Source organism: Vidua chalybeata, assembly GCF_026979565.1.
Source record: "Vidua chalybeata isolate OUT-0048 chromosome W unlocalized genomic scaffold, bVidCha1 merged haplotype SUPER_W_unloc_6, whole genome shotgun sequence".
NCBI lineage: Eukaryota > Metazoa > Chordata > Aves > Passeriformes > Viduidae > Vidua > Vidua chalybeata.
The window spans coordinates 1,046,549-1,064,703 of record NW_026530341.1 but is presented as its reverse complement, the minus strand read 5'-3'; the positions used below and the strand labels follow the sequence as shown (position 1 = coordinate 1,064,703).

The window sequence follows — 18,155 nt, the reverse complement described above, 5'->3', positions numbered from 1 at the left end:
GGTAGAGGTATCTTCAAGGGGATCTGACAGATCATACTCGGCAGCTTGGTCATGGGAGGTTGAGGCTACTTTCACTTTACTGGAATTCTCTTGGTTAGTGTTTCCCTCCTTGTGTTGACGCACCCGCGCTGCCAGGACAGAAGTAGGTTTTCCATCTTACCTTCCCATGTCTTTCCCATGGTTACGCAGAAAGAACCATAGGTCAGCCCGTGGGGTGTACCCTCTCTCTCTAGCTGGGGAACGTTGGGCTCTGACTTTGGGGCCTGTGACTCGCACTGGTGTAATATGGGAACTGTTCCTCCTCACCTCCTCCCTCATCTCCCTCATCTCCTCTTTGAGTTCCTTGACTACAGTAGAGACATGAGCCTGCATTGGGCCATTGATCATACTTTCATCATTTCTAAGCTTGTTGGTAACAGAGCCCACTGTCTCTCGGTTGGTATCGGCGTTAATTGTTGTAATGAAGGTGGTGTATTGAGATGGCCCTAGATTTGCCAGACTCTATAACATTTGTCCTGTGCACCTGACCTTGTCAGAGTCATTATCATGCTGTCTATCCTTCCTAAAGCGTACTTTTAATACTGCTACTTCTCTCAACTGTTGGATCCCTTCCGCAAGGGTTTTACAGTGCATTCTATGGTGGTGTTCCTGCATTCTCTCCTTGTGGACAAATTTCTCTCTGACACTTATTAAAAGCCGCTCCCAGAGGGAAAGGGACCCTGGCTCTTTTACAAAAATCTGATTCATACCTGAGTCCTGGGTCAAGGGTCCCAGATTCCTTGCCTCACTACTATCCAGTTGGATGCCTGTACTTATAAGGTTCTAGACTCGAAGTAGCTAGGTTGTATAAGACTCACGTCCCCGTCGTACAATGTCTTTGTGCGGATTACGGACACTTTCGAACATCAGGGACTCGGTGATGATTGCAATTTCTGGCTCCTTTGTGGGTTGTGAGGGCCCTCTCTTATCTGGGTGCCCTGGTTTCATTTTAGATCTCCTTGTTTCTACAGGGGTAACTGCTGCTGGCTGTGACTGCCTTTGCAGTTCAGCTGGAACCTGGACAGTTGTAACATCTGTGAGTTCCACTGCTGCACTATTAGACTCTCCCTTTTTGAGGCAGGGGGAGGGCTTTTCATTAGATGGGGAAATGTACTCTTTCAGCATCTTGTGCATCTCCTTCACCAGACCCCCACCCAATCTGGGTAGTTCATATTTGGGGTGGGCTGTGGGGCAGGGTCAGGTTCTGGGGCAGCAGCATCCTTAGTCTTTGGTGCTGTGTTAGGTTCTGGGGTAGGTGTCAGGGTGGTTATCTAAGTTAATCTTCTTTTATCTCTAAATGTTACATAGAACAGGCCTAACAGCAACACTAGCCACTGTATGATATCATTAGTATTTAGAGTGGATCTGAACCCTTCAAAAACTGGTGGGGCAGACCCAAAGAGATGGTTAAAGGGTTGGGAGAAACTTTCCCCTGGTATCATTTCCTTACAGTAGGTGCCATTATTAAAGTAACCCCAAAAACATACAGTTAGTGTGTGGTAGCTGTGAATCCATGTGCCTGTTTTCCAGAGGAAGCTAAAAATCCATTAATTCCTCACCTTATTCACCCATAACACAAACCGGATAACAGCCACAGTAGCCTTGGTTATAGGACCCATGTTTAGATAAGGGCCTGCAAATGGGAGAAATATAGCCACGATTACGTGCCACCTAAACCAGGGTAGGCTGGACCACGTGGTGTCGCTTAACGAGGTTTCTATAGCAGCACACAAGAAATTAGATTACTCAAGAACTGTTATTCCCTTCTTTGTTTCTATGCCCTCGAGCCTCATGTGGGGTGCCAAAATCTGTCTAGGTTTGGAAAGACAGGTGTCTGTTAAAGAAGGCAGGAGCCTCCTCTGAAATGGAAAAAAATGTAGACTCCTTCCCTCTGAATTGCTATAAATTTGAAATTAAGGGGGGCTCTCAGGCAAAAACATGGGAGCAGGAATAACAGTTCTTTATTAGGGAAGAAAATAAAAAGATAAAATAAACAATGTAGTAAACTAAAACAACACTGACAGAGTTAGAATACAACCTGACATCCTGTTGGGCAGGGTGTTGGTAGCAGTCTAATTGGAATTGTGGTTGCAGTCTTTCTGGAGTGTCAGGTGTGGTTCTGTTGGAATAGTGATCCTGTAGAAAAGGGTGCAGTCTTCCTCTGAAGAGGCAGTGGAAGAGGCAGCTGTTCCTCTTGGAAAATCTAGTGCAGAAAAAGCTGTGCTGGTGTGTAGGAATCCCTTGGTCCCCTCTGAACATGGCAGGGAATCCTACATGGACACAGATAAAAGATGAAAGGTGCTCTTCTCCTCGGGACTCAAATCCTGTTTATTATAGGAGCCACCTCAGATCCAGGCGACGCCTCAGGGGGTAACAGAGGCCAAGGCGTGCCGAGGCGTCTGGTGATGTCCGGAAGAGGCCGAAGGTGTCGTCCAGGGGGGTTTTGAGCCCAGGGAAAAAGGGGTGGGGCGGAACTGGGAAGCCACATCCAATGGGACACAGGTGAGGAGAGGGGGAGGGGGAAGCAGGTCAGGGAGAGACCACCACACCTGAGGCTTTGGGGAGGGAGGGGAAAGGTGTGCAGAATAGACCAATGTGATATGAACTCCATAGTGCAAGATAAAAACTACCCAGTGCAAATTCTCAATCACCCAGTGTAAAACAACAACTAAATAACTATTTAGTGCATTACAACACTGATGGGCCAGAATCTCAAGACTATATGCAGGTAGGAATGCTTGGCTCCTCCCTCTGGGCGGAGCATCTCACAATGCGATGTTATAGTTCTTATCGATCATGCAAGTGACACTCAATGGCCCATTATCAGCAGATGTTTCCCCGGAGGGAGGATTGATTGTGGAAGAGATAAGGAAAAACTGCCTACTTAACACAAGACAACTGCCATACAGATGGCAAATAGAATACATCTTGCTTTTCAATCTAGGACATACTTTAAACAAGATTGTAATGATATGTTTGTTGGTCTCTTCTCCCTAGTAACAAACAGTAGGACAAGAGGAAATGGTCTCAACTTATACCAGGGGAGGTTTAGATTGGATATTAGGAAAAATGTTTTCACTGAATGAGTTGTCAAGCATTTAACAGGCTGCCCAGGGACATGGTTGAGTCACCATCCCTAGAGGTATTCAAAAGATGTGTTGATGTGTCACTTAGGAACATAATTTAGTGATAGACTTCACAGTGCTAGATTAACAGTTGGACTGGATGATCTTAAAGGTGGATCTGGATGATCTTTTCCAACCTACACAATTCTACGATTATAAGTCATCACATCTGGAACAGCACTTCTGCACAAATAGAATTGGAGAGAGTTGGAAAATTCAGAAAAACAAATTTTACATAGGCATAGTTTAGATAGACGATCAGACACTTCCAGACTGTGAAAAACGCCAATCACTTGTTTTTTAAAATTTTAAAAGTTTATTAGTAATAAAAGAGTTATAAAAATAGTAATAAAATTAGAGTAATAAAAATGTGGACAATTAGGATTAGGACACTACGAGACAACAAAAAGCAAAGAATTACGGACGTCCGGATGGTTTTGGGCACTAAGCTGCCAAAAACATGTCTTGTGAACAAAGGAATAACCCTTAAAAGCAATAGCCTGTTGCATATTCATATATCTCATACATGATGCATAAATTCCTTGCAAAATTAAGAATTTTTCTGGTTTTTGTCAACTTCTTCCCCTTAATCCTGGTGTTTCCAATAAAGACGGAGAGAAGGTAGAAGAATGTCTTTTTCCATAAGGAGGCAGTAACTCTTTAGGTTTCCTGTTGCTGTTATCTCTGTGCGAAGAGTTTCTTGATTATCTTATCCCTTTCTTGAGCTAGTAAAAAAATATCTTACATCGCATAGTTTCTATTTTAACATTATGTTGTAACCTAAAACTATATTTAACACACTACTTAAAAAGGATTAATACAGTATTACAAAATAACCCTCCATAATAGATATAGTATTCAATTTAATATTTGCGAAGAGCCAATCATTTAATCTGCATTTTTCACAAGACTAAACATCTATCATCATCTGCAACTACTGAGAGATAAATAATGATGTAATTCTTTACTTCCTAATTAAGAGAATCTATACTTGATTCTGTAAGTCATCTATGTAACAATTATTTTGCCGTGAAAGCTCTGGACCAGTTTTCCTCATCCAGTGCCTCAGCTTGATGCTGTTTGTTACCAATTAAGAATCAATCTAAATAAACTCTGAAATGAAGTGTACACTGCCTTTTAAGTATGACTACTCTGCATAACTATAACAATCTCAAAATTCTGATGCTAATATTCTACAGAACAGAAGACTTTTTAAGACCTCTTTAATAAGAATCTTAACATAATTCTCTCATCCTGGAAGTATTTTTTTTCTCTTTTTACATAATGGAAGCAATAGGTAAGAGACTTGAAAAGCTATTAAATAAAATTGTGCAACTTTCTTGGAAAAGTGTCTACTGCTAATTTATTACAAGATCTTGCTAGTTTTATTTATGCTATAAACAAACACACCTATGTTTTGACAGACCTAATAGCATGCCCAAATACATTTTCTAGAAAAACTGAAAGTGTCTCTTGTATCCTCTAGTTTAAGCCTTTTCCTTACTACTGCCCATCACCAGAATTCAAAGGTTTGGTTGGAGCATAGTAAGAGAATGAAACATGATAGTATGTTTAAGGTATAATAATGAACAAGACGATCAAAGCCTAAATCTGCAACATTCACATTTAACTATTCATACTCAACTGAAAAAGAGGTTCAGCAACCAGTATTACAGTAACCCTGAAGAAAACAGACATATGGACTCAGACAGATGTTATCCAGAGAATATTTTTAATGTAATCGGCATTTAGAGCCAAAAAAAGAGTAAGAGTAGAGAAATATGTTATTCCTTTTTTTTTTTTTTTTACATTATCATTGAAGCTAATTTTAAAAAGAAAATGCAGTATTTCAATACATGGAATTGATATATTTGAGTTTATAATTCAAATATTTCAATCACATGGAATTTTTCTGCACAGGAAGTCTGTGATACAATGGAACACATAGAGTTAGTTAAAACCAAATAAACAATAACTTTTCATTCTGCTTACTGAGGGTTCAACAGTTACTTTCATCCTCATAGCAAAAAGATTTAAACAATGTAAAATAAACTATATTTAAGTCTAGCACATCTCTATCACATTCCTCAGTTACTTTGAAACATTAAATACCACTTCATTGTAGTCACAGAACACAGAAATTAGTGTTGTCTTTGTACTCACGTGTCAATATTTGAGAGTATAAAAGGCATTTCACGCTATAATTCAAAGCACAAGGAAGCTATTTCCAGAGTAGTCATATTCTGCCATTACTAACTTGCAGTTGATGTAAAACTGAGAAGAGGCATATGTCTTTTCTCTTAAGGTTTTTATTCTTTTTTAATACCTCAGTAAAAATTTTGCTATAGCATTCCATTTCTTCTATAAGATAGTGTTTTATAAAAGTGAAAAGAGTTTAATTTCAACCAGTTTCAAAAGAATCCGTAAAAGATTTTTTGGTCTTTAGGTAATATATAAAAATACCTCCTATCCAAGGACTGTTGCAGAGTATGCATGGGAAAAATAACCACACTCTTGCCTTGCATTTTAAAATGTGCTTTCTACCATGTGCTTAACAATCAGAACCTCAGAGATACTACAGACAGCTGGAATCTTGTTACTGACATAAGCAATATAAAAATAGGAATATAATTTTAGAATTTGACAATAACAGCTTTTTCATTTTTTCTTTTTAACCACAGTATTTTTCATCTTCCTGGCTGAAGTATTTCAGTGGAAGTTCAGGAAGAATGCTTTGAGTATTTGTAAAAAAAAAAAAAAATCTAATTTCAGATGTTTCAACAAGTAATAGGGTATCAATATCCTTGTCTTAAAAAAAAAAAACCAAAAAACCCTGTGAATTATTTAATAAATTTTTATAGCTATATTTCACCCCTACAGAGCATACAATTTTTTCCTCAATGTTCTCAATATCTTTATGGGCTGACAACTTGGGTGCAATGTAGTTTAATTATTACAAATAAGAAAAAAAAAATCAGCCAATTTATTACAAGTTTACTGCTGCAGATTTGCAAGAGAAACAAATAGGATTTTCTTATACACAGAATTTCATACAGTATAGGTATATCATGGAACAAACACATGAAAGTGGTTTCAAAATAAGAGTTTAAAAGTGGCAATATACAAACAGCATTACTTTCAACATATCTTTATTTAAAAGTATTACAATATTCTCCCCAAGAATGGCTAAACCTGTTGGCTCCACACTGAATACTAAGAGAAAACACAAAACAGCCAAGAAGCGAGGACGAACTTTTTTTTTTTTATTTATACTCTTTTATACTCTCAAGACATTCTTAGTCAACTTAAATCACAAAATAAAAATACTCCAACATCAAATTTTAAAAAAACTCTCCTAAATAATTTTTCTTTTTATCTACTTAATTTGGCTTTTAAATACCTCTATCACCAATAAAAGCCTAAATCAACTTGTTGAGTTTCTGGAGCAAGAAACCCATTTACTGCCCATCACTGAAATGAAACACCAAGTCAACAATATTCAATATGCTGGAATACTAAATTTGCAGGTAAACTATATTCTACTCAACACAAATGAATTTCACTTAGACATTCGCAGGACTAATGTGCCATCATAAATTCTACTGCTGATCAACAGTAAAGTGCTGAATTATATTAAATACCTGAATCTCACCCTCCTTTATGAAATTCTTTTATAGATTCTTATCAAGTCAAAAGAGCCCTTTCGGTTGTAAAAGTTAAGCTATTATGCAAATATTATAAAAATAGGTAAGTTTAATTAGGAACTATATATTCACACAACAAACTGTTTTTTCTTAAGTACAGCTGACATAATAAGAGATAGGAAAAACATGCATTTATAAACATATTTAAAATTAAGAAGAGGACACACTGCTATAGAATTTCTATTACTCTGCCATACAGCCATTTACTATGTTATATCGATACTGGTGATGCCTATATTTCTGGACTGATAAGAATCACACCACCAACGTGCTTTAGTTTCTTTTGTAGCTAAAGAAGTTGATTTGCAAATTTAAACTATGGCATGCACTTTAATAAGAAATAGATGAAATGTATAATTAAGTTTCTGGTTCAACTTTGAACAAGCTTTATATCTAGTCACATAACCAACACAAGCAAGATATTAGTGCAAAAGGGAAGCTGTCAGTTGTACATGATGAGTACTCTTTCCCTGACTGCATGATGTGAGAGAACAATTATCAGATTAAAAGTTCAAGTGGATTAACATGAGAACAAGAGATATTTTTTTCTCCCAAACTTAGCACTGACTCCCAGAGGATCAACAGGAAAGCAACATCAGTTACAGCTAGAATAAAAAAAGTTAAACCCTAGTTCAGAAAGGTGATATGTGTGACATTCACATTCTCTGGACAGAGAGACATAATTCTGTCACTCAGGATTTCTTGGAGAAGCACAGAGAGAAGAAAAGAAAACAATCTTTATCTCCGCTCCTTTGTTTTCCCCATGTGGAATGTGGTAATGGAGATTGTTTACCTGAAGTGATTGCTTGATTGGATTCTGGTGAAGGCTGTTTGGGTTCAATGACCAATCGGATCCAGCTGTGTCTTGGACTCACAGCAGAGAGTCACGAGTTTGTTAGTTAGATAGGTAAGTAAGAAGTATGTAGAATAGTATAGTATCTCTTTAAATAGTATATTAATGTAATATAGTATAGTTTTAATAAAGTTATCCTTCAGCCTTCTGATCTGGAGCCAGACATCATAATTTTTTCCCTGGATCCGGGGTTCGCTGCATTTTACTATAGATATGTAGGTACAAAATTTGTAATGCTATGAAGGCAGCATGCTCAAAAAGAGCTCCAAACAAAACTGCAAATCAAAATGGGCATTTAATTTGAAATTGGCCAACTGCTGCATAGAATTGTTCATCACAGTCACATTTAAGTCAGTGCATAGAGAAGATAAAAAGCACTTATGGTAGTTGCAAATATTAACAAGTCCATAGAAAAAGAACAGAGTAAAAGTAGAAATGCTCAAGCAAAACCAAAAAAAGATGACCCTCCAACTGTATAAAATCCACACAACAGTTGTAGTAAAAAGAAATCAGTGGAAAATATTCAACTCAGTCCTAAACACCTGACAGGAAAAAAGGACCAGAATAGACAAACCAATGGCAAACAATTTTAAGAGTCTAAATATAGCACTATATTTCTAAATAATCCACAAAATATCATGTATGGCATATTCAAATATTGGTTAACCAACTCTGCAGATGCAATTCTAACATTGCTTTAGAAAATGAGAGCAAACTAAAGGAATACTGATATATTGCAACAGTGCACAAGAAAAACATTGTCACCAAGCCATGCTTCAACAACAGCACTCTGTGCCTGCACACTATTATCTATGAAGCAAAACAAATTTCTCTAGCTTTTCAGGGATGTGCCCTGCATAGCATATGTTATGATTCACTATAACACAAGCAGCAAGACATTGCAATGTAGTATGATTTATAGGATGGATTAAGTTTTTTGCTATTTTTTTCTCATCCAGTAGATCGCTAGCAGTTTGTTTATACAAGTTTGTGGCATCAAAGTGTGAACCTGACTTGATAAGAAAATTCATTATTCCTAGGTGGTTGTTCAGTGCAGCAATATGTAAAGGACTGTTGTTATCAGAGTCTCTGACATTTATATTAGCACCACATTCCACCAGGATAGCAGTAACTTGTAGAGAGGGGAATTTACAAACTGGGTAGCGACCCACACATGTAGTATTCTTGTCAACAGCAAGATGAAGTGGACTGAAGTTATTCTTCCCTCTAGGCTGAAGCTTAAGAAACTTATATATAGTCTGTTTCTTAAAATGCTCCTGTTCTGAGGTGCAAGGTACTTTTTCCAACAAGCAAATTAAATGCAAAATGATAGAAAGTGCTTTGTTTAGCTGTATTGGATCAGGAGGACACTGGATTTGTTTCATGGCCCGCTCTATTTCAAGAACACTTTTGCATAGTATACCCATTAGATCATCAAATGCGACAGTAGCGCCTAGCAGGCCTTTTGCCTTGTCCTGCAGCATGAAGGAGAAGAGTTCAGCAAATGACAGTAAACTGCTGGCTGTCATAGGGTTCAGTGGATCTAGATTGCTCTGCTGCATGTCCAAAGCATATTTCCATAAGTTGATGCATCGTTTAAAGTTTCCAGAGTCTGCATAGACAGCACCTCTGTACCTAATATAGTAGGATGTATCTGGGTGAGAAGGACCAAGAATACGTTCTCTAATTAATAGTGCTTGCATTCTCATCTCATCAGGATCTGCAATAAGATTTTCTAGCTCTTCTAAGCTGTTTACTTCTTTAGCATAATCATAGGCCATAATTAGTGTTTGTGGTACAGGTCTGTTCAGGATACTAATCCTATCATTGTATCTCATTTCCATAGCTTGCTTCCAGTATTTCAAAGCACCAAGCAGATCTCTCTTTTTGTCCACAAATGTTGCTCCTAGAAGTTCCAGAGCATTTATACATTCTGTCTTACTAGTCTGTTCATGTTGGGTCAGGAAGTCCACAATATTTGTGTGGCCTGTCACACTGGCTGACAGAAGAGGAGTCATTCCATAGCCATCCTTTTCCATCTTAGCACAATACTTGAGAAGCATCTTCATGATCTCTAAACTTCCAGATTCTGCACAGTCATGTAATGCAGTGTTTCCTAGCAAAAGAATAAAAACAATTACATAAATTATAATCAAATTATAGTCCAGATATCACCCCATTAATAGGTAAAAAAAAAGAAAAAAGCTTTGACATCTACAAACTATGGAAGGCTTAAATGACAAGTTAAAAACATTCAAGATCTGATTAAAACATCACAGATACCACACAGTTATACAAACCAAAAATGCTTGACATTATTACCCAAAAGAATTAAACAGATTTTAAGGACATGTCTCATTATTCAAAACTTAAACCAGAATTCTCTACCACATGAGAAATTTTGTATCTGCTTTCAAGTATAAAACAGAAACCTAAGCTTGCCAACTTAAGTGGTTATATTTTCCCTTCTTCCCTCGTCAAATTTCCTTCATCCCTATCTCTATCCATAATATAAAATAAAAAATAAGATCTGTATAAAACTTAAAGCTGGGCTAACTCAACACTGGCCTTGCTCACTGATATACTGTAGCTCTTCCTCTCTCTTTCATCCAAAGCCTTTAATTAAAGTGTTCCAAAGTAATAATTGTACATAAAGGCAAATACAGCTCATCACAACAGGCCCTTCATATCAGCTGGGGCCTCAGAGACTGCCAGAATATTCTGAGGGACCAACTTATTTTGTCAAGCCTATGTATACACACAGACAAACTATTTCTAGTACTTTATTAGGTCTTTATTCTGAAGTCCCACATAAACCCCTCCTCTGCTCAGGATTCCCAAAAGTTAAAAAAACCCCAAGCCCCCAAACCCAAACAGTGCCTTCAACACACAGCATGCAGCCATTTGTCTTATAAGTCTTATAATTTACAATAAGATTATTTCTTATGAAGAGAATATGCAATATCATGCTAAAGGCATTCAGGTGGCACTCATACTATGTGGTGAAATTTCCAGCAAGCAGTAATGTCAACCAACTGCAAAACATTTGTAGCAAACTAAAAAGAAATCATTGGACACCACAATTAAATGTCAAACTACTATGCTTCAAGTAGGAGAAAGTTTTGCTTAAGACCATACATGAGTAGTTCACTGGGGGAGACAGGAAAATGGACAACGGATAATTCTCTCCGTCCTCCCCAACATAATAAAGCTTCTTGGGGGTTTTATTGCTTTTAAAACTACACAATTTAAACCTAGCTTCTTTTTAGTATATACTACAGATTCAGGCGTACCAACTTTTCAACCTCCCACTACATTAACATGAAAGTAATTAACAGCATGCCCATGTAAAAATCCTACCCTCCCACTCCCCAATTAAAATGTCTTATACCACTAGCCTTGCAAATTCTGGTTTACTGGCTATCAGATCATCAGTATCTGTTATAGCATCAGCAAGTTTCCACATCCTCAAGTCAGGGAACCCTTTCCCAAGGATTCTGTACATTCATAGTCATCTGATTTGGCTTTTAAAAAGTTCAGAGAGAAAGTTTCATAAACTTTCTCATTTGCATTTTTGGCAGACTTTTTTCTATTATAACAAGACACTGATTTGCAGTAGCCTTTTCTTTGGATTTTTAGATGTATAAACAGAACTGAAGTAGGTAGGGAAAGAAATAAATAGGGCTGAAATCTTCAGCTGATGTTTGGGAAAAGTGCATTTTGTAGGTATACAGTCTCCTAATTTCAACAACTTAGCTTAGACTTGTCTTAGTACATTTTCCTAATGTACTCCCCTCCTCTCCCAGGCTGTTATCTGTAGAATGTGCAGTTTACCTTTTACATTAGAGTGTTTAGCCAGTAAAACTCAATTTGGCCCCTAAAGTGTGCCTGTGATTTGTCTTAAAAGCTAAACAGGGCATCAAAATAAACTGAAAAGCTGAGGAAGACACTCCACACAAAGCAGCACCCAAAATTATCTGTTAGATCAATACTCATGAAACTAAAATCAGGTCTTAATAGGAAGTGATTTTCAGTCTCAAATACCCTAGGCAATCTTTGTCAATAATGGAGAATTAAATCAGTGACGGGAGCTTGATCAACACACGGGTCCAGCCATACTACAGTTTCTACAGAGACCAACAAATTCTCCGATCAGAGGAACAGATATTTTTTTTCCAAATTTAGGTGTATAAAAAGTTTGGTTTGTCAACTGCAGTTTATTAACTAAAATTCTTTTTTTTTAAATTACGCTAAAACTGTTCATACCTCCAGACTAACAAGCATGAGGTCTTTAAATTCCTAAGATGAAAAGAGAGCAAAAGCAGACAAATACACATAACTAGCTTGCCAATATACAGACACATTATAAAAGTCATCTTGCTCTGCTGGAAAAAGCCTAGTAAAAACTCTTCTATAGCTGTCAACCCAGAAACAAATACTGACTGGCTCCTCAGGCCATCTACACTTCTGAAACACTTACTGATAAAGCCAAAACCATATCCATCTGGGTGTGGCTAAGCCACCAGTTACTGTAGCCAGTTTAGGGTATATTCAAGTCCATGCTACCTCATTCACAGCAGAGCTCTGAAACACTAGAAAGGTCTTTTGGAGGCTGCCACTCGAGACATGGCCTGGGATGAAAAAGATTCAAAACTACAAGTGTTTTTACAAATACATGTCAGAATGTTGTGTTAGCTGGGCAAATTAAACATTTAAATTTCAAAAGATTCATATACATATTTTAAGTTGTATTTGAGGTGCCAGTTGATTTTTAAAAAAATACAACCTCACAAAAATGTTTTATTGCAGACCATATTGTACTTGTTGAAATATTATAGTCATCCTTAAGTCACAACTATTTCATCTTTACATATTATCGTTCAGAATCCTTTATTTCTACCTTCAAGTCAATATTTTTAAGATATTAAAAGTCATAACAAATGCATATTACAGACAAACATATCAAAATGCATTAGTACCACCAAAGTTCTTACAATTATTTAACAACTATTGATATACATATTGCTATATTTGACAATAGGCTCAATGGCAACTATTCATATTACACATTGTAGATCCATCACCACATACCTATGATCTTTATGCTCTTTTATCAGTTACCATAAATGTATGCCATGACACATTAATAGTGCAAAAAGTCATACAAATTAGGCTTAGCCAGTGCCTACATAATTCAAGAACACACCAACAGTTTATATGGCATTAATTTACAATGAAGCTATGCATAACACGTGGAAATATTCCTACATCACCAAGGATTTTCAGTATTCTCTCCATCTGGATCTCCTTTATTAAAAGACTTGCTTTTTTCTTACTATCATAGTTATTTACTACTCAAAGAGTGGTTACTGTAAACATATCAGGAATAGGGTAATTTCTAGCTACTTATAATGTAGTAGGCCTTGGAGATCACAATTACTTCAAGCAATGCACAAATTAATAAATGAAAGTGATCACCACTAATTTTTAGTGTCTGCACTTCAGTTTGACTGGATGCAGGAAGGAAATATAAGAATACAAGCGTCAATAAACCAAAAGCGGACATGGGCAGATAGATGGGTATAGAATTGCCAAATTAAACACACACACACACACACCCCAACCTTAAGAATTAACAAGAATTCCAGACATCTACATAGTAATTATGAAGTGTTACATTTGAGAGGACATGACAGTTAGCCTTGATATCTCACTCAAGGTCTATGTTCCACAATTTACCCATTTCAAAAATACTGTATCATCTATAGTGACAGGAATAAACAGTGCCTGAACATATCTATGCAATTCTGCAGTTAAGGCAATCCAATTTTTGTATCAATTTCTTTAGTAAAAAATTAAAATCAACATTATATCTACTGCTGTATTAAAGAGGAAATAGTTTCACGTTTCTTTCTAGCCCTACTTTAACAGGGATAATATGAACTTTACAAAAATGCTTTGTGAATCACAGAACTAATTCCCCAACTATCCAGTCTTGCAACAAAAAACCCAAACCAAAACAGACAAAAAAAAAACCCACCAAAAAAAACCCCAACAGGCAACTCATCAAGGGAGGTGTATCTAATGAGGTTGTGTCAGAAGCTAATTATTCTCAAAATAGGCTGATAGCTTGTGACATAGGAAGGAAACTGATTTGGCTTGATTTGCAACCAATATTAACTACATCCACTAAAATTTGCAAAATGTTTAATCAAAATTCTGGTAAGCAAAACTTTTTAACTAAAAATACAATTTTTAAAGTATGATAGCAACGTGGTACCAAACTAAAGATCTCTTACTGAAAATACACACTCAGCTGCTGAACTTTACACACTGGTCAATCCTTCACATGAAATAATATTTTCTTCATATGTTTAAAAGGAACTGAATGTATTATTTTGCAGCCTCATAGATGAAATTAATCACCTTCAGAAAATGAAATTGTTCATAAAACAATTTATTCATTTTTTAAGCAGACCACTTGAAGGAAATAAGTCCTCTGGTAACTTTGACTTTTGAAGAAAAAATTATTGGTATGTGCATACATACAAATGTAGACAATGCAAAAGAAAACTGTTTTACATGTCTGTACTCAGTATACTTGACAAAAGAAAATTAAAGGTCTGTCTTTTAAAAATAAAGTAAAAATTACAAAGAGCTATTAACCTCAACAAGTTGTTCTAGGCTCTGTAATAGAATAATTGTTCCCTTGGTCACAAAAGTACTTAATGATAACTCATATTACCAAGATTAATAATACACAGTGGCAGTAACGTAGAAAATGTTGTAAATCATTGACTTTCAACAGGAACTATTTTTTTTAATTTCCAAACTGATGTCGTGTGCCTTTTTTTTTTTTTTTAAGCTTCCTATGTCCATACGAGTTCAAATCTAAGGAAACAAATTTTATTTAATGAAAAATGTAATGGACAGTTTCCAGGTGTTCCCCAGAGATGTGGGCAGGGCCTTCTTAGTTCCCATGGCAACACAAAAAAAACCTACTAACTCTAGCTAAGTACCGATATTGAAATGTTAATTAGCTAATTGCTCTGTTTGTTTTCCCTAAACTACCTGTAGATAACTGGCCTCCCACCCCTCCACGCTGCCATTCTGGGACTAACATGCAAATAAAAAAACCCTTAGGATCATGGGAGTATTTTTAGGAGATGAAAAGGACCATAAATCAAAAACTGAACACAGTAGAGGAGTCTAGACAAATGCCCTAGCTGAGGAAGAGGGAAACACATCCCCTTATTGACTTTTACCCGTCGCCATCATCTAAGAAAGAATAGACTAGGTTAGGCTGTGAGAAGCAGGGAGACAGAGCCCTGCTGCTGCCACCAGGGAAGGAGCGGGGACAGCTGTTGTTCTGGACTTCAGCAACAGACTCTGCATGCCACGCCTCCTCATCCTCTGGCCACCGGTGTGCCACAACGAAAGAAGAAGGGACAGCTGCTACTCTGGACTTCAGTGACAGACTCTGCACGCCTCCTTCCGTTCAGCCACCTGGGAAAGCTACAACCGCGGGGGCGAGCTCCATGTCGAGCCCCCTGCCCAGCTGATCTTTTTAATAAAGAGCTGAACATTAATAAAGGCATTAGCCCTGCTCATTTCAAAAAAGACCCATCTTTCATTTTATGCACATCATCTCACTTTGGGTGAGGTTGGTTTTACTCTTTAATTGCAGGCTACTTGTACTTCCTTATCTCATGCAATAGCTTAGTAGTGCTAATCAACTCTTCCCTACTTTCTTGAATTGCAAACAGCTAGTCAGAATGAGAAACAGCTTCAAACATTAAGTGAATTCCAGAAACATACACTAATTAAAAGGATACTAATGTCCCTTGTAAAAAACTGATGAAGTGAAAATTTCAGCACCTGCATATTCAGTTCAAACATCACATATAAGTGTGGTTATGAAATGGTACCACCTAGCATTCCCCTTCAGAGTTTAGCATATCCAACCACTTTGTGAAAGAGCTTAATATACAGTAAAAAGTAATAAACATACTATCAATCACTGCAGGACTTTTGAAAACAGAACAAAAAAAACCAAAAAAAATCTGGGAAAACTTGTCTCAACTGACAATAGAACTAAAAAAACATGGCCCTTTTCCAAAGTCAAAAGACTCCATGTTTACATCAAGGGTTGAAGCTTTACCTTGAAGAAAGTAATTTAAGTGTAGATCAGAAAGTCCTCATGATGTGTCAGAGAGCTCCAGCTGATGACCACAGTAGGTTTTTCCTAGGATCCCTTATATTTGAGAAAAGAAATTTCTGTTTATGTAACATTTATGATTAACCTTTGATGGGAAGAGTTGTAGCTTCTACCACTACCACTACTTCTTCCCCTTCAGGGTTCATATGCATTCCTCTGATTCCTAGGCATGGGTTCCAATTATACTGAATCACTGCAGCAGCTATATAAAAAGCCTGTCACAAAGGCTGTATATCCTGATTCTAAACTAGATGGTTTGAGTTTTGATTTACATACTTGTTCTGGTTTAAAAATACAGCTGAAAAATTAACCCGCACTTAAACTGCTCTCTTCGTGTCCTTCCCGTTGTCCCCCCTCCGGTGAAAGGGAGACTAAAAGCAGAGATTCCAAGCTAAGAACCATTTAACTGAAAAAAAAAAAAAAAAAGCAGCAATGAAATAAGAAAAATGAACAGTAACTGTAGCAATAAGTGTTTAGTACCCCCGTAAGCAGTCTCTTCCATTTAAGTTCCCATAGTATATACTGTGAGTCTGTAAGAATTATACCAGCAAGATTTTTACAGTCATTTGGTGTGAGTGTATGTCCTTCCAGGGTACTTTTCAGCTGTTGTCTAAAATATGGAGAGGAGATACCATTGTCCTTTATTGCTTTTCGCAATTCTTTCACCTCATGAGATGGGATAGCTGTCCAAGTTCTGGGCCCACCGGCTTGCTGGCTGAATATCACAGGCAGTACTATAGGGTTTAGACTTTCCTCTTTGCAAATGTCACGTGTGATTTCATGCCAGTCTGTCAGTTGAAGATTATCAAAACTTTTCTGGGAATTTTCTGAATTTGCAATTGATGCTGGTGACTTTTCAGCATTAAGAGGGTTGGCATTTGGAAATGCAACACAGTTCTCTATGTGTCCTGTATTTGTCAAAGTGGCTGTCACATTCAACCCTCCCCCTTCTCGTTGCACGGTTTGTGTGCTTGGTTGTAGTCCAGTCCTGCTTGGGTCAGGTGCAGGATGCGGTGGCAGCGGCAGGGACGCGGGGGGAGGAGGCACGGTACTCGGTGGCGATGGAGGCAGGTGAAGGGTGGCTGGAGGCTGCGGCTGTGCAGGAACTGCTGGTGGCTGTAGGGTTGGGGTTTCGAGAGGCTGTGCGAGGCGCGTTGCAGTGGGGGCTAATTGTGATGAGGCTGTAGCAGGATCCGGCTGGGCTGGTGGCGTGGGCGGAGACAGTTGTAGATGCGGTAAACCCGGAAGTTGTGGCGGCGCGGGCTGGTGTCCTGCGGCTGGAATTGGGAGCGGTGGTGCTGGCGTGGGAGGGCACAGTGATGTTGGCTGGGGGTAGACTGCAGCATGGAGCGTGTGGGAACCAGGAGGCTGGATCAAAGGCGTGGCAGAGGCGGCGTGGGACGACGGCGGTGTCGCGGTGTGAGGCAGGTCTTCCGAGGGTCGCAGGGACTGCTCATGTGGGGGGCGTGTCACGGGATCCGCGTGGTGAGGCATCATGGCGGCCGCCTCGGGGAGCACAGCAGGGACCGCGTCTGTGGCCACAGAAGGGAACGCCAGGGCGTCGCCGCCCGCAGGGGATGGCAGCGCTGCGGCGTGAAGCCCTAGAGCGCCACTGCGCGATGGGGGTGGGTCGGGCCACGGCGGCGCCGCGGCGCTCTGAGCCGGCAGCAGCGCCGCAGACAGAGGTGCACTGGGGGGTGCAGGGGAAGAGGGCTGGGCTGCTGTCGCGATCTCGGTGGTGGCCGTAGTCCCCGGCGTAGCTGCAGCGGTGGCAGGAACGGGAGGGCTGGCTAGGGATCGCCGCGGAGCGGGGACAGGGTGCGGAGGGCCAGCCGGCGTCTGTGCCGCGGAACTCAGCCGCTGGTAGCTCACAAGCTGTGCTGGGGCAGGGGCCGGGCAGTCGGGGAGGCACGGGACCATTGCACTGGGGATGTCGGAGGGGGGTGGTGACAACGGTGGGGGAGCCACAGCGCGGGAGGCACAGGGCGGCTTGGTGGGCTGGACCGCTCCGTCCCGCGGCACAAAAGACGCTGTCGTGGTCAGTACTGAAATGAACAGGGCTAATGCCTTTATTAATGTTCAGCTCTTTATTAAAAAGATCAGCTGGGCAGGGGGCTCGACATGGAGCTCGCCCCCGTGGTCGTAGCTTTCCCAGGTGGCTGAACGGAAGGAGGCGTGCAGAGTCTGTCACTGAAGTCCAGAGTAGCAGCTGTCCC

General features: G+C 39.2%; 1 protein-coding gene across 1 annotated transcript; it reads right to left on the bottom strand.

The window, feature by feature from the left end:
* Positions 1 to 8,435: 8,435 nt before the first annotated feature.
* LOC128783004 (protein fem-1 homolog C-like) lies at positions 8,436 to 17,859 on the bottom strand. Its single transcript, XM_053933581.1, has 2 exons — positions 17,301 to 17,859; positions 8,436 to 9,837 (listed from the first exon to the last, which is right to left on the bottom strand). Exons 1-2 carry the CDS (start codon positions 17,857 to 17,859, stop codon positions 8,528 to 8,530), a joined length of 1,869 nt encoding a protein of 622 aa, XP_053789556.1. The 3' UTR covers positions 8,436 to 8,527.
* Positions 17,860 to 18,155: the final 296 nt, after the last annotated feature.

Bases quoted from the DNA above. Each gene is read 5' to 3' on its own strand.
- LOC128783004 (XM_053933581.1), bottom strand. From the start codon at position 17,859: ATGGTCCCGTGCCTCCCCGACTGCCCGGCCCCTGCCCCAGCACAGCTT. The intron at 9,838-17,300 runs GTTCCCACACGC...TTCTTTTGCTAG, and splicing joins GCCTTTGATCCAGCCTCCTG to GAAACACTGCATTACATGAC.